The sequence below is a fragment of the Equus quagga genome, chromosome 3 (genome assembly GCF_021613505.1).
Source record: "Equus quagga isolate Etosha38 chromosome 3, UCLA_HA_Equagga_1.0, whole genome shotgun sequence".
Taxonomy (NCBI): Eukaryota; Metazoa; Chordata; class Mammalia; order Perissodactyla; family Equidae; genus Equus; species Equus quagga.
In genome coordinates, this window is record NC_060269.1 from 1,291,760 (window position 1) to 1,308,160 (window position 16,401).

At 40.6% G+C, this 16,401-nt stretch overlaps 1 protein-coding gene across 3 annotated transcripts in view; it reads left to right on the plus strand.

The window, feature by feature from the left end:
• TET2 (tet methylcytosine dioxygenase 2) overlaps positions 1 to 16,401 on the plus strand; it is a 118,206-nt gene that overhangs the window by 67,917 nt on the left and 33,888 nt on the right. For 2 of the 3 annotated variants that reach the window (XM_046657214.1, XM_046657213.1), the window contains 4 exons: positions 7,928 to 11,382; positions 13,025 to 13,115; positions 14,475 to 14,568; positions 15,188 to 15,396. In XM_046657214.1, coding sequence (XP_046513170.1) covers positions 7,974 to 11,382; positions 13,025 to 13,115; positions 14,475 to 14,568; positions 15,188 to 15,396 — 3,803 coding nt within the window. In that variant the 5' untranslated portion in view covers positions 7,928 to 7,973. The remainder of the gene's footprint in view (positions 1 to 7,927; positions 11,383 to 13,024; positions 13,116 to 14,474; positions 14,569 to 15,187; positions 15,397 to 16,401) is intronic. The other variant, XM_046657215.1, reaches the window with a different exon arrangement.

A 16,401-nucleotide genomic window follows, 5' to 3' on the forward strand; every position in this document is an offset into this window, starting at 1 on the left:
CTTTGTTGCCTTTTTGGTAAACCTATGAAGAAACCTCGTGCTGTATGTAATCAGAAACCCTGTATGTGTGTGTGTACAATTTAAATAATGAACTATTTATTATGTTTTGATTAGTAAAGATAACTCAGAGCAGAGTGGATAAACATACACCGTGTCTTTTTCCAGGTTAAGGGTTCAATAGTCAGAAAAATTTCCCTAAGTTATTTGTTGACTATTACTAGTTTTTAAAGAAATGCACTCCATTGAGTTTTTACATGGTCGCCTCTGTACTTGATGACACTAGTTCTTCTGCCTCAGGGATGGTGATAGATATGTTTGATGAGCATCCACTGCCGTCCTTTTAAAACTATCTTTGACTTAGTGGGGCATATATTTTCTCTCTCACTGAGGCAAGAGGGAATGAAGTTAGATTTCATGGGGGCTGATGGTCTGCAGACCCTGGAGCTCCAGGGTGCCCTTGCCCTCTCCTGTCCTCCCTGGCTCCTGAGCAGTCACAAGGCAGGAAGGTTACCCCCTTACCGTAGCAGTCCAGGGCACTGCAGGACGCTACAGCTCGGTGTTAGCACCACCCTGCAGCACCTGTGTGGAGTGGGGATTCAGCTAATGCTTGACTGAATACACCAACTCACTGATGAGCATTAGGCTCCAGTTCTCTCAGTGACATTACCAGGGGAGATTGTAAGTTGTCCTCAAATATATTAGAGAAAAATCATCAGCAACCCAGTGTTGGTGGAAGAGGTAATCTAGAAATGTAGCAAAGAATGGATCAGAATAACTCTGTGGCAACTTCAAGTTCCACATGCTAAATGATCACATTTTGTTTTTATTCTATCCCATGCACACAAAGAAATGAAACGTTGATGAAATACATGCAAAATGCCCTTATCACGATAGTACAGGGCTACAGATATGTAACAAGAATGTTTTTTTCATCCTAAGCCTGAAAAAAACTCAAATGTTGGCAAAGTGTGAATTTATAACCAAGTGAAACCTAGTCCCTGCATTGTGCACTTTTCTTCATGTAGGTGGCAGGAAGGGCTGCTGGGGGCTGCAGTCTCGCCCTGTGGGAGGGGTTATTTTGATGCCCAACCTTGAGAAAATGGCTCAGTTTGTACGTCTGTAAAATGAAAGAATGGAACGAGAGCCGTTCTTATACTCTGAAATGTTTTATACATTGTTAGGACCATCATCATCACTTGTTATCCCTCATTTTGAATGTGTCACTTTAAAATTTCTTAACCTTCCAAAAGCTTAAAATGCTCTTCAGTAATTCTCTGAGCAAGAGCTCTTGGTCCAGTCCTATTCTGGAAAAAAGGAAGACTCCCAAAGTAGTATGGTACATATTTGATTCAGGGAACTTTCCTTCTATTCCCCTCCCCCAAAAAATAACATGAGTTGTTAATTTTTGGTACCTGTCACAGTACTGTGCTTAGAACCAGCTCTTAACAGTTTACAAGAGCAGATTCTGAAATTTTCAGGAATTTCATGAGCTGGAGTTGGATAGCTGGAAATCAGCAGGACCCAAGGAGCCTCTCTTAAGGAATATGTTAAAAGCTCACTATTCATTTTGAAATTGTAGCTAAATGCTGTGCATGACATGTTGATGCCAGGAAAAACATCTCTGAGAAGGCTGAACCAATCACGCTTTCCAGGTTTCTCAAAGGCTCTTCTGCCTGTGCTCTTGTGAACAGCTTTAAGAAAAAAGTGCTGCCTTAATTTCGATTGGCCAATGTCCTCCTAGGTGAGTCATTGTCCCTATTGTAAAACTGAGTCTCGTTCTAAAGTGAAAATTCTCTCTCCTGATTTTTTATAGATTCAGTTTTGCTTGGTATAAATTACCGTGCACAAACCTCCAAGAGCTGGCGTTACTTCACAAAGCGTTTGAATATTCAGCTGCACAGGGGAATAGTGTCCTGAGGGCGCTGCACAATGTATTAACTAAATGTTCTCCGGTGCAGGGAAAAATAAAGGATATTCAATGTAAAAGAAATTGATTATAAGAACTCAAAATATTTCTGATATCAGTCACCTATAAGAGCAGATATGAATAAAAAAACTATTTCTGTTCATAATCTCTGAGAAGCAAATTGAATGTCACATAAAAATATCTCAAAAGCAAAAATTTACGATCCTTTGAAAAACACTTAGTTTAACTTTGGAAAAATTTTCCCTTTTTCCCTAAATTTGAAACTAATTTAATGATATACTTTACTTAATATATCCAAAATATTATTATTTCAGCATGTATGAAATATTTTTGAAAATTGAGTTGTTTTATGTTCTTTTTTGTCCCCACTAAGGTCTTTGAACTCCGGTGCGTATTTACACTTACAGCACATCTCATCTGGACCAACCACATTTCAAGGGCTCGGTGTCCACAGATGACTCAAGCCTCTCATATTCTGCCCCTCTCTTAACATTTGGGAGGAAGTGGGTCTAGCAGAAATGAAGACACCACTTTGCTCCATTGTTTTTCTTTGTCCAAAAGGAATTATGACTTTTTAATTTGTTTTATTTTGTTAGGTAATACACATGCTTAAAAGTTACAAAAACCGCAAACAGTTAAAAGCAATCTTGCTCCCATTCTCCAGCCTCCCCATTCCTTTATTACCAGTTTGTGGTAGATTCTCCCAGAGCTAATTTTTATTTCTTCCTTTCTGATTGAGGGAACAGAGGTTTACAGCATTGTGTGAATTTCACGTGTACATCAATGTATTTAGACTCCTGTATAGACTATAGTGCTCACCACCCAAACTCTAGTTTCTGTCGGTTGCCATACAAATGACCCCCTTCACCCCTTTCACCCTCCCCCCCACCTCCCTTCCCCTCTGGTGACCACCAGTCTGCTCTCTGTGTCTGTGCATTTGTTTGTTGTTGTTGTTTTATCTTCTGTATATAAGTGAGATCAGACGGTATCTGTCTTTCGCCATCTGACTTACTTCACTTAGCATAATGCCCTCAACGTCCATCCATGTTGTCACAAATGGCGAGATTTCATCTTATTTATGGCTTAGTAGTATTATATATATGTATATATATATATATACATATATATATACATATATATCACAAGAAGATATACATATCACATCTTTATCCATTTATCTGTTGATGGTCACTTACATGTTTCCAAGTCTTGACTATTATGATTAACACTGCAATGAACATAGGGGTGCATATATCTTTTCAAATTAGTGTTTTCGTGTTCTTTTGATAAATACCCAGAAGTGGAATAGCTAGATCACAGGGTAGTTCTTTTTTTAAGTTTTTGAGGAATCTCCATACTGTTTTCTATAGTGGCTGCACCAGTTTGCATTCCCACCAGCAGTGTATGAGAGTTCCCTTTTCTCCACATCTTCCCTAACATTTGTTATTTCTTGCTCGTTAATTGTAGCCATTCTGATGGGCATGAGGTGATATCTCATTATGGTTTTGATTTGCATTTCCCTGATAATTAGTCATGTTCAACATCTTTTCATGTGCTTGTTGGCCACCTGTATATCTTCTTTGGAAAAATGTCTGTTCAGATCCTCTGCCTATTTTTTAATAGGGTTGATTTTTTTGTTGTTATTGAGTTGTATGAGTTCTTTATATATTTTAGATATAACCCTTTATCAGATATGTGATTTGCAAATATCTTCTCCCAATTGGTAGCTTGTCTTTTCGTTTTGTTGATGGTTTCATTTGCTGTGCAGAAGCTTTTTAGTCTGATGGTAGTCCCATTTGTTTATTTTTTCTTTTGTTTTCCTTGCCTGGGGAGACATGATATTTAAAAAGATACTAAGACTGATATCAAAGAGTGTACTGCCTATGTTTTCTTCTAGGAGTTCTATGGTTTCAGGTCTTACATTCAAGTTTTCAATGTATTTTGAGCTAATTTTTGTGTATTGTGTAAGATAGTGGTCTATTTTCATTCTTTTGCATGTGGCTGTGCAGTTTTCCCAACACCATTTCTATTCCTTTGATCTGTGTGTCTGTTTTTCTGCCAGTACCATGCTATTTTGATTACTGTAGCTTTGTAATATAGTTTGAAATCAGGAAGTACACTGCCTCCAGCTTTGTTCTTTTTGTCAGGATTGCTTTAGCTATTCATGGCTTTTTGTTGTTCCATATAAATTTTATGATTCTTTGTTCTCTCTCTGTGAAAAGTGTCATTGGGACTTTGACAGGGATTTCATTAAATCTGCAGATTACTTTAGGTAGTGTGGATATTTTGACTATGTTTATTCTTCCAATCCATGAGCATGGAATATCTTTGCATTTCTTTGTGTCTTCTTCGATTTCTTTCATCAATTTCATCAATGTTTTATAGTTTTCAGTGTACAGGTCTTTCACCTCCTTGGTTAAATTTATTCCTAGGTATTTTATTCTTGTTGTTGCGATTGTAAGAATTGTATTCTTAATTTCTCTTTCTGCTATTTTGTTGTTAGAGTATAGACATGCAACTGATTTTTGTATGTTGATTTTGTACCCTGCAACTTTACTGTATTCGCTTATTATTTCTAACAGTTCTTGAGTGGATTCTTTGGAGTTTTCTATATATATAAAATTGTGTCATCTTCACATAGTGGTAGTTTTACTTCTTCCTTTCCAATTCAATCCCAATTTTATGTTTACTTTTATAAATGCTCAGGTTGTGACATTCTGTTACATACTGTTCTACAGCTTACTTTATTTCATTTAATTACTTGGAAATAATTCTATCTGAAAATATATGTTGTTTCTAACCTTTTACTATTGCAAAAAGTTGTACATACATCATTTAACATAAACATGAGTATATTTGTTAGATAAGTTCTTAAACTGAAGGGTCAAAGAAAGTTTCTGTGAAATTCTGTAGGTATTGCTGAATTGTCCCCGATCATATTTGCACTCATTTTGACTCCCAAGAACCAGGCAAGGGAGTGTCTCTTCCTCACATACTTGCCAACATAGCGTATTTTCAAACTTCTTGATCTTTCCCAATTTGAGAAAAATCTGTTCTGTTCTTGTTGTAGTTTTAATTTGCATTTCTTTTTATGAATGGTACGGGACATCTTTTTCAATATTTCAGAACCATTTGCATTTAATTTTCTGTGAACCATTCATACACTTGGCTCATTTTTCTATTCAGTGGTTGGTCTTTTCCTTGTCAATTTGTGTGAGTCCTATATATCAAGAAAGGCTTTATGTGACTTTTAAGTTTGCTTAGGGGTTTATTTTTGCATGCATAAATTTTTGTGAACTTTCTCATCTTTTATGGCTTCTGGATTTTTTGTCACAAAGAACTTACCCAGTAATTAGATTTGTTTTTTTTTAAGTTTTCTCAGACCTTTTACAATTTTTTTTAAGGTTTTATTTTTCATATTCAAATGTTAAATCCATCCAGAAGGCATTTTGGTATAAGATGCAAGGGATAGATCCAACTTTATCATTTCTTCAGAAGAACATCCAGTTGTTCCAATATCGTATTTATTCAAGAGGCTGCCATTGCCTCACACCATATTTCTGTGTGTGTTTGGGCCTATTTCTGGACATCCCTTTCTAGTCCATTGGTCTTCTTAACACCATATTGTCTATTGACGTGCAACGACAGGCTGTTTTAAGTGTCATCGCTTTTGTTGGTTTTTAGTCTCTTTTAATTTGGCTGCTGCCCTGTCCAGCCTCCTTTACAAAGCTTTGTTAGATTCCTGCTGACTATCCAATTTGCTTATTTTTCCCCATGAACTTTAGAGTCAGCTTCTTTAATTCCTCAAAACATCCCACTGGTATTTTTATTGAGAGCACCTTAAATGACCAGATTAATCAGACAACTATCTGGGAACATATTATGCCCTTCTACTTGCTTTGCTTTTGTGTTTATGTATGCCCCAGTATTGTTTTAAAGTTTTATTCAAATAGGTTTTCCAAGTTTCTTTTTAAATTTATTCCTAGTGTTCTAAAAATATATTTTCTATTACAGTATTTTATTCCACTAAAGCTTCTGACTGTCTTTTTTTTTTTTTTAATGTATGAAGGCTGTTGATTTTTTTCTTCAGCTACTTTACTAAATTCTCATCAACTGTCCCAGTTTGTCATTTGAATCTCTTGGTTGGCCAGTATACAGTCTTATTGTCTGCAGAGGATAACTTCAGTGTTGCTGTCCAATGTCATATCTTATTTCTTCCTCTGCTTCATTTGTCTTGCTTATGTGAGCAATGGCTATTTTAATAGAGCTTTTTTATAGCCTGAAAGGAAACTCATCTTGATTTTTTTCTACTTACATCCTTAAAATAATTGTAATGAGAAAAACTGTGGGAAAATAAAGCACGACTATAGCATGAATGGGGCAGCATTCACTTCATAGAATGGATTATTTACATTGTTAGTGCCCATTTCTTCCTGCTTTCCCTGTCATTTGAACTTGGAAATCTCCATCTGGATTGGTCTCAAAAATGTAAGAATAAATGAGTGAAGAAATGATCATAAGATGAGCAAATTTACATCAATTTAGTGGAACTGATCGGATGCTCGCTCTATACTAAGCACAAAAATGAAAAGAGTAGAGTATTCTTAAGGAGTTCACAGTCCAGTAAGACAATAAATAAAACACAGTGGAGTGCAATAGATCATATGCAAGATATGGAAGCAGCATAGAAATGGGAGTGATTAATTCTCTTGGAAAATCAAAGAAGGAATCCTAGGGGAAGTGACATCTGAGAGTTTTAAAGGGATGCATACTAGTCACTGGGCAAATAAGGGGCCTGAGAAGGCATCTGGGCAGACAAAGGACAGCAGCATGGAGGTCCGACACAGGTTACCGTGTTTGCTTGTCTAACAGCCGTTATTATAGTTGGAATATAAACTGAGAGAGGAAGTAGAAGGAAAGAAAAATAGAAACCTGCATATGAAAAATCATTTATATAAGGCAAGAATTCTCAGTAGAAGTGGGCAGCCCGACCTGGGAGAGATAAACATAGAATCATCTAGAAAAGGAATTTTTTTTTTTAAAGATTTTATTTTTTTCCTTTTTCTCCCCAAAGCCCCCTGGTACATAGTTGTATATTCTTCGTTGTGGGTCCTTCTAGTTGTGGCATGTGGGACGCTGCCTCAGCGTGGTTTGATGAGCAGTGCCATGTCCGCGCCCAGGATTCGAACCAACGAAACACTGGGCCGCCTGCAGCGGAGAGCGCGAACTTAACCACTCCGCCACGGGGCCAGCCCCTAGAAAAGGAATTTTTTAAACTACACTTTTCAGCCCTCTGACACTCCTAGGATGTTAATGCTAAAGGGAGCGTGCCTTGTCTTTCAGGTGTGTTTGGGTGAAAGAGTTTGAGAACTACTAACCAGGCAACATGGAGCCAGTAAAGTGTCTCAAGGAGGAATGACACCAGATTTGCATTTTACCACATTCCCTCTGATAACGATTTGAAGGAGCCTTGAGGGCCTGGGGAGGGGACAGGCTGGGCTAGGGAGAAGCCCTTTAAAAGCTACTGTAATGGATAATGATGCAAGATCACATATATCTGGCTACCAAGTGGCAGAGAAGATAATTCAAGGCATATATAAGAAATGGAATTGGTAGAACCTAGCAAGTGATTGGATACGTAAGGTGCTAGAGGAGAAGGACAGGAGGTAGTCTTCCTGTGCTGTTCTTAGCATTTTGACAAAGAATCGTTTGGGAAGGAAGTTGATACTCTTTACCAGTATGGTATGAACTGCCACATTAGCTGATCATTTTCATCATCTTTGTTCTCCGTGACCATAAATATTTGAGAGTTGCTGGGAAGACAAGAATAATCATTTTCTGAGTAGCTATTGGTTGTCACTCTGAAACGTGAAAATGAATATCACAGTTTGCTATGTCTGGGAATTCCAATATTATTAATGCCACGATTATTCTCTAAAATGTATGATTAGTGTTAGATGTAAATTAATGCACTTTAATTTTTGTTTCCATGTTCTTTAGAATTCATTCAGAGGGCAGCCTTGTGGATGGCCCCGAAGCAAGCCTGATGGAACAGGACAGAACCAACCATGTTGAGGGCAACAGACTGAGTCCATTCCTGACACCATCTCCGTCTCCCATTGGCCAGACGGAACCTCTGGCTATAAAGCTACAGAATGGGAGCCCATTAACTGAGAGACTGTATCCAGAAGTGAATGGAGATACCAAGTGGCAGTCTTTCGAAAGTTATTATGGAATACCCCATATGAAAGGAAGCCAGAAAAGTCGCGTGAGTCCAGACTTTATACAAGAAGGCAGAGGGTATTCCAAGTGTTTGCAAAATGGAGGAATAAAACGCACAGTTAGTGAGCCTTCTCTCTCTGGGCTCCATCAGAATAAGAAATTGAAACAAGACCAACAGGCTAACGGAGAAAGAAATAACTTCGGGGAAAGCCAAGAAAGAAATCCAGGCCAAGGCAGCAGTCAACCAAATGTCTCCGATTTGAGTGACAAGAGAGAATCTGTGAGCTCTGTAGCCCAAGAAAATGCAGTTAAAGATATCACCGGTTTTTCAACACACAACTGCAGTGGGTCTGAAAATCCAGAGCTTCAGATAACGAATGAGCAGGAGGAGAAACGTGCTAACTCCCATGACAAGAACATTGTATTACTTCTTAGTAACAACGCAGTGCTAATGCCTAATGGTGCTACAGTTTCTGCCTCTTCCATGGAAAACACACGTGGTGAACTCCTGGAAAAAACACTGTCTCAATATTATCCAGATTGTGTTTCCATTGTGGTGCAGAAAACCACATCTCACATACATGCCATTAACAGTCAGGCTACTAATGAGTCGTCCTGTGAGATCACTCACCCATCGCATACCTCAGGGCAGATCAATTTCCCACAGACCTCGAACTCTGAGCTGCCTCCAGAGCCAGCTGCAGCTGCACCTGAGGCCCGTGATGCTGATAATGCCAGTAAACCAGCTGCGGTGCTAATAGGTACCTGTCCCTTTCAGAAACCAGAACAACAAAAACCGGTTTTTGAGCTATGCCCAGCTCCTGCAGAAAACGATAACATCCCAGGAACCACAAAGCTAGTATCTGGTGAAGAATTCTGTTCAGGTTCTAGCAGCAATTTGCAGGCTCCTGGTGGCAGCTCTGAACGGTATTTACAGCAAAATGAAATGAATGGTGCTTACTTCAAGCAAAGCTCAGTGTTCACCAAGGATTCCTTTTCTGCCGCTACCACACCACCACCATCACAACTGCTTCTTCCTCCCCCTCCTCCTCTTCCACAAGTTCCTCAGCTTCCTTCAGAAGGAAAAAGCACTCTGAATGATGGAGTTTTGGAAGAACACCATCGCTACCCCAACCAAAGTAACACAACTCTTTTAAGAGAAGTGAAAATAGAGGGTCAAACCAAGGCACCACCATCCCAGAGTCCAAATCCACCTACACATGTTCGCAGCCTCTCTCTGATGCTTCCAGAAAGGCCTCAGAATAATTGTGTTGACAAGAATGACATATGGACTCCAGGGACAATGACTGTTCCATTGTGTGCTGAGAAAACAAGACAAATATCAGAACATCTCAAACATAACCCGCCAATTCTTGGTAGCAGTGGAGATCCACAGAACCACTGCCAGCAGTTGATGGGACACAAAGAGCAAGAGATTCTGAAGGGTCGAGACAAGGAACAAACACGAGATCTTGTGCTCTCAATACAGCCCTATCTGAAGCCAGGATGGATTGAACTGAAGGCCCCTTACTTTCACAAAGCAGAATCCCATCCAAAATGTAATGAGGCATCACTGCGGTCAATTCTTCAGTATCAGTCCAACCCCTCCCATCAAATAACCTCCAAACAATACACTGGAAATCCCAGCCTGCCTGGGGGGCTCTCAGGGCAAGCGTACATCCAGAAAATAATGCAGCCGGAGCAGAGGCCACAGAGGTACCAAGCTGACATGAATCAAGGGCAGTCTCAAGGTGCAGTGGACCAGCATCTCCTGTTCCAAAAACCCTCACTCCAGGTGCGCTTCTCCAAGACAGACCCTTCACCTGAAGCTCACGTGCAGTCATTGTGCACCCCTAGATTTCACTTTCAACAAAGACCAGCTCCCCAAACTGAGAAACTCATGCCCCTGACTTTAAAACAGCACTTAAATTCACAGGCTTCAGAGACTGAGCCGTTCTCAAACTCACACCTTTTGCACCAGAAGCCTCATAAACAGGCAGCACAAACGCAACCATCCCAGAATTCGCTTCTCTCCCAAAACCAGCAGCAGCAGCAGAAATTACAAATGAAGAACAAAGAACAAGGGTCCCAGACTTTTCCTCATCCCCAAGGCAGCAACGATCAGCAAAGAGAAGGATCATTCTTTAGCCAGGTTAAAGTGGAAGAATGTTTTCGTGGTGAAAATCAGTATTCAAAATCAAGTGAGTTCCAGACTCATAATACCCAAATGGGATTGGAGAAAGTGCAGAATATGAATAGTAGAAATTCCCCCTATGGTCAGATCTTGAAATCAAATGCAAGCAAAGTGCACATTTCTTGTTCAAACAGTATACACCTAGTTCCAGGGAAAAAAGAACAGTCTATAAATTCTGAACTCTTTGCAGGAAACAAGACCCAAAACTTGCATCACATGCAATATTTTCCAAATAATGTGACCCCAAAGCAAGATATTCCTCACAGGTGCTTTCAAGAACAAGAGCGGAAGCCTCAACAAGCTCCAGTTCTACAGGGATACAAAAGCAGAAGCCAGGACGTGTCTGGTCACCAAGCTGCACAACTTGCACAGCAAAGGTACCTGATGCAAAACCAAGCAAATGCTTTTCCTGTGCCTGACCAGGGAGGAAGTCACAGTCAGACCCCTCCCCAGAAGGACATTCAGAAGCACGCTGCTCTAAGGTGGCACCTCTTACAGAAGCAAGAGCAGCAGCAAGCGCAGCACCCCCAAACTGAATCTTGCCAGAATCAGATGCACAGGCCAATTAAAGTTGAACCCGGATCCAAGCCCCATGCCTGTATGCGCCCCACGTCATCACAGCCAGAAAACAAAACGTGGAAAAAGATAACGAAGCAAGAGATCCCGCCCCCAAGCTGCGACAACGTGCAGCCAAGGAGCATCCTTGAGACCATGGAGCAAAACCTGAAGCAGTTTCAGGTCAAATCATTATTTGACCATAAGGCACTTACTCTCAAATCACAGAAGCAAGTAAAAGTTGAAATGTCAGGGCCAGTCACAGTTTTAACTAGACAAACCACTGCGGCGGAACTTGATAGCCACACCCCAGCTGTAGAGCAGCAGGCAGCTCCTTCAGAAAAGACGCCAACCAAGAGAACAGCTGGTTCTGTTCTCAATAATTTCTTAGAGTCACCTTCCAAATTACTAGATACGCCTATAAAAAATTTATTGGATACACCTGTCAAGACTCAGTATGATTTCCCTTCATGCAGATGTGTAGGTAAGTGCCAGGAACGTACTGAGACACACAGTGCTTATCCAGAATTAGCAAATTTATCTTCAGATATGGGATTTTTCTTTCTGTTTTTAATCTTGAGTCTGGCAGCAATTTTTAAAGGCTCATAAAAACCTGAAGCTTACATTTCTCGTCTTTAAGTTACAGATGCTTATGCTGCGCAAGAGAGAACTTCACTCACATTCAATTTTTTCCAAAAAATTCAAACAATTGTGCATGCTCATTTTCCCTTCTATTCAAACCCTTTAAACTATCAAGTTATCTGTTATAAGTTAATCAATCTATGTAACTCTTTGTATGTCATCTTCTGCAGAGAAAGCCAGGCAGTAAAAGCATCTATTGAAACGAGAGAATAACTGCCCTGTGCCAACTAATTATAGGAACTTTAAATATTTTTTAATTCAAGGTTGAATGTGTTAGTGGCTCTACAAGATTGATTTCTAGAGAAGGGGAATTATTTTCTCCAGTCTTGGAGAGCTGGGGCAAATGGTGATGCTCAAGCTCTGAAGACTCATAAGCTTGCCCTTTCTCCATGTATACACTTGAAATATTGTGACATGTTCATTTGGATTCCATTTTCTCTTTAAAGTTTCATTTTTTTTAAATAGAAATTATGGTATTTCTTTTTTTAGACAAACACTTTTTAGTTAAAATTCAAGGTACGTGATAGATCTGTTGGAATAGGGACACATTTTGCTGATGGATGCAGAGAGAGAGAGATGTATGAAGATCTTAATCATAGCCAGTCAGCTTGGATGCAGTGGAAGACATTTGGAAAAACAGATGTTAAACTAATGTGGCTGATGGTCCACCCGCCCACGTTATTCCTCCTACAACGGACACCCCACATGTTAGAGGAGTGGAGGGAAGAGCTGTACTGCCCTGTATGTGGTTAAAGTTGGGTTCCCCCCTGGGCCAGTGTGTCACCATGTCATGGACAGTGATGGGTGAGCGAGACTCGCCTCCAGTCCTCGTCCCATCACCCTCGCCTTTGTTCCCACTCTTCGTCTCTGACAGTGTGCAGCAGCCTCTTTCTTGCACTGGGCCCTCTCCCTGGCATTTCCTCTCATCATAAATTATTCTAAAGTATGTACAAATATGGGTCTGGATTCAGTATTGTTATTTCAAAACAGTAGTTACATGTTGTGGGGAAACGAGGAGAAAAAGGTGTCTTGACACAGAGCAGTGTCCTGCGGGTGAGGTAAGACAGGAAGTTTGACGTTTTTTCTCCTCATCCAGGTAGCAGGCAGGCTTCTAGTTGGATGTAAAAAAAATTTTCAGTTTAAAAAATTGGATTGTAGTTGCTATTACATATAATATATTCTAATTCCCTTACTGCTTTCTTTGTTTAGTTCCACTTACTTGGTTTAAAAGAAATAATTTCTTATCCCATATCTGAAATGTAATTTAATATATTTTTATCCAACAGCTAGCATGTACATATACTTAATTATTTGGCACAATTTCTAATACATTAGTCCATCAATTTACTCATTTTAAAGGAAAGAAAATGTTTACAGTCACATTTAGGGCCCTTACTGTGCAGTGGGGGATAAGCTTTGTGGATGTAGCCTTTATATTTAGTAGAATTGAGGTCTAAAATAATAATCTTCTATTATCTCAACAGAGCAAATTATTGAAAAAGATGAAGGTCCTTTTTATACCCATCTAGGAGCAGGTCCTAATGTGGCAGCTATTAGAGAAATCATGGAAGAAAGGTAATTAACGCAAAGGCACAGGGCAGACTAACGTTTATCCTTTTGTATATGTCAGAGTTTCTCCAGCTTTCACATACAACGCAGTAAACACTTGTAAATTGAGTAATTATTGGTAGGCTGAGCTATCCCAGGTTGCCAATACTACACACTGTGCTATTCACCAGGGAGTCACCAGACTTGACAGGACTGATGGTCTGTGAGCTGGCACAGGCTGCCCACTGGGAGGCGAATGCCAGAAAACCCAGGCACCAACAGGAACCAGCCAGCCAGCCTGCCAGGCACGGGGTGTGGCACAGACTGCAGGGAGAGGCCCCGCCCTGGCTTTCCGGCTTGATGGGAGGGCGTCAAAGAGGAAACGGGGGGCTGTGGTGTAAGAAAGGGAGCCACTGAGTCAGGTTCACCCAGGGTCGTAAGTGAGCAGTCAACTTTAAGAAGTTGTCCCTGAGTATGAGCAGGGGCAAGTGCCATATACTGAACAGAAATAGAGACAGATTCTATTTATAGCTGCAATTTTTTTTTTTTTTTTACTGTTAAGCACACACACGCAAGTATTTACCTGAATCCACACAGTTACTCCTGCGTATAGAAGACTGTTACGAGCGAGATAATCAGTGCAGAGAGACACTCTCAGATAGCTGTCTGCAGCCCTGAGCTGTTGCCGTGCTGGCTGCCTTTTCTCTAAGAGGCAGGCAGTGGTAGGCAGCAAGGACATATTCTGTATCATTCTTGCCCCATGTCCAATAAGTATGTAGAAATTCACTAAATAATCATCTAGTAGCCTGGCAGAAATCACGAATTCCCTAAGTGACTTTTTTTAATTAGCAAGTGGTGAGTAGTGCATTAATCATAAGGTAAAATACATTCTAATGCTATCCTATATTTTCAAGATTGCTAGATACTAGTTATTTGCCAGCTTCCTTTTAAAAGTATGACAGATTCTTTGAGGAACCGTTCTAACAAAAATCTGGTATGAGTCCCCAAGTTTTAAAACAGCTAAATTACAAAAGGACAAAAATCAAATAGTAATATATCTTAGAAGACTGAATTTAGCAAATTTAAAAAACTTTGTGCTTTGTGGAATGATGGATAAAAATAGTTTCCCATTACTCACACCCAGCATATAATTTCAACATAGTTCATCGCAATTATCAGTATCTTTTGATACTGAAAAAATACAAGGCTTAAAGTCTATCACCCACTTTGCTTAGCTTAGACCTGTTTCCGAAAAAATAAACTAAACCATTCATTTCTCAGGATGTGGTCATAGAATAAAATTATGCTCAAATGTTCAATATCTTGGTTGCCTCTTATATTCACTTGCTAATTTTGTGTGTGTGTGTTTCTGTGGATTTCTTTAAGGTTTGGACAAAAGGGTAAAGCTATTAGGATTGAGAGAGTCGTCTATACTGGGAAAGAAGGGAAAAGTTCTCAGGGATGTCCGATTGCTAAATGGGTAAGTGTGACCTGACAGGGCCTTTGGGCTTCACTCTGGGGCATTTTGATACTTTAACCCTGAGAATTGGGTTTCCCACATCAAAGGGTCATTTATGTCAGTTGAAAGAAACATTGCTTATATTTATTTTATCATGTATTCTCTCTTAAGAAAAAGGCAGATTAGCTTTAAAAATCACGTGCAAACTGTATTTAACTGAGAGAATGTAATGGTGAGGAGAAGGTCCATTCAGTGCCTGCTAAAAGTGTAATTCTCCCTGGAATGGGAAGAAGTGGTCCATCATCCTTCAACGACCTTCAGTTAATCTTTATCTTGTCATTTACGGAAACCTTGAACTTTATGAGAGGCCCGCATGTCTTCCATCCGGCTCTGCTTTAACGCAGGGGCATTGCCCCCACTGGCTGGGTGTGGTCTGGTCCCCTCTCCGGGCTCTGACCCCTGGGTATGCCCCCACGTGATGGATGGGCGGCCAAAGGCAAGTTGCGGGTGCTGGCAGATGTCGCGCTAATCGTGACCCAGACGTGAAAAGTGCATAGTCAGTGCTCTCATCTGCTGCAAGTGACCGTGTTTTGTTTTGGTTGGGGTGGGGGGTGTTGGGGTGGAATGGTGACCCGCACAGGTGGTCCGCAGAAGCTGCAGTGAGGAGAAGCTGCTGTGTCTGGTGCGGGAGCGAGCCGGCCACACCTGTGAGGCTGCCGTGATTGTGATCCTGATCCTGGTGTGGGAAGGGATCCCGCTGTCCCTGGCCGACAGGCTGTACTCGGAGCTCACGGAGACGCTGCGCAAGTACGGCGCGCTCACCAATCGCCGCTGCGCCCACAACGAAGAGTAAGTGAAGCGCGCGGGCCCTCGCCGCTCCCGCGGGAGAGCCAGGCGTGGGTGTCAGGGAGGAGAGTGGAACGCGCGTTTCTGCAGTTGTAAAATGGGGGTCAAATGCCTGCTTCACAGTCCCGCAATGGGAAGTCGGATTTGCTGATGTGGATAATTTGAGGTGATTTCTTTAATATTTTGTACCTTCAGACAGTATAGCCATTAGTTGGGAGCAGCTCGCTGGAAGTCTGAGCGTCTGTACCCACAGGCACTTAATCTTGAAAGTATCTGTGTACCCACTTGCTACAAGTGACAGCTCTTTGTGTGCTTGGCCACCACGTTAGTAAGTATTGACACCGTGTCTGTGTTGCAGTATCTGAAACAGAAAGTGAGTTTGATGAGAAACCTTTAAGTTTAGGATTCCCAGGTCAAAGACCTTCATATATATGTAGCAAATGTGAAAACACAGGGTTTGTAGATGTTCTGTAGAAACAAACTGATCTTGCCTTCAGTTCAGTCCAGTTCATTATTTCCATAATAGTCACAGTGACAATAGTCATCAAACTTGCTTCCGTTTTTACTAATCCCAGATAATGGAGAAATGAGTGGTTATGAATATGCATTATTTTCCAGGAATATAAAAATTTGGAATAGGAGAGCAGTGGTGTGAGGTTAAACAGATTTAGTGCGTCAGTGCTAGTATGATTTTGTTTGTGTTTTTTAGTTGTTCTTTAACGTCATTCACTTGCAGGAAGTTTAAATCTTCGCTTGGAGAAAGCTTCATATTTATTCTTCCCCCGATGTGTTATTCCTGTATAATATTAAAAGAGTACAGGAAAATTCACAGTGCTACACTGAAAGCCTATGGTAGTTATTTTGCTCACAGTATTTTTAATTCTGCACTTCCTCCTTTAATCTGCTTTCCTCTCCGTCCTCCAGTCTACACGGTAGTTTACTGCACTTGTGGAAATACCGTACTGCTCGTTGCAACAGGCTATTGCTAACCAACTTTGGTTTTTGCTG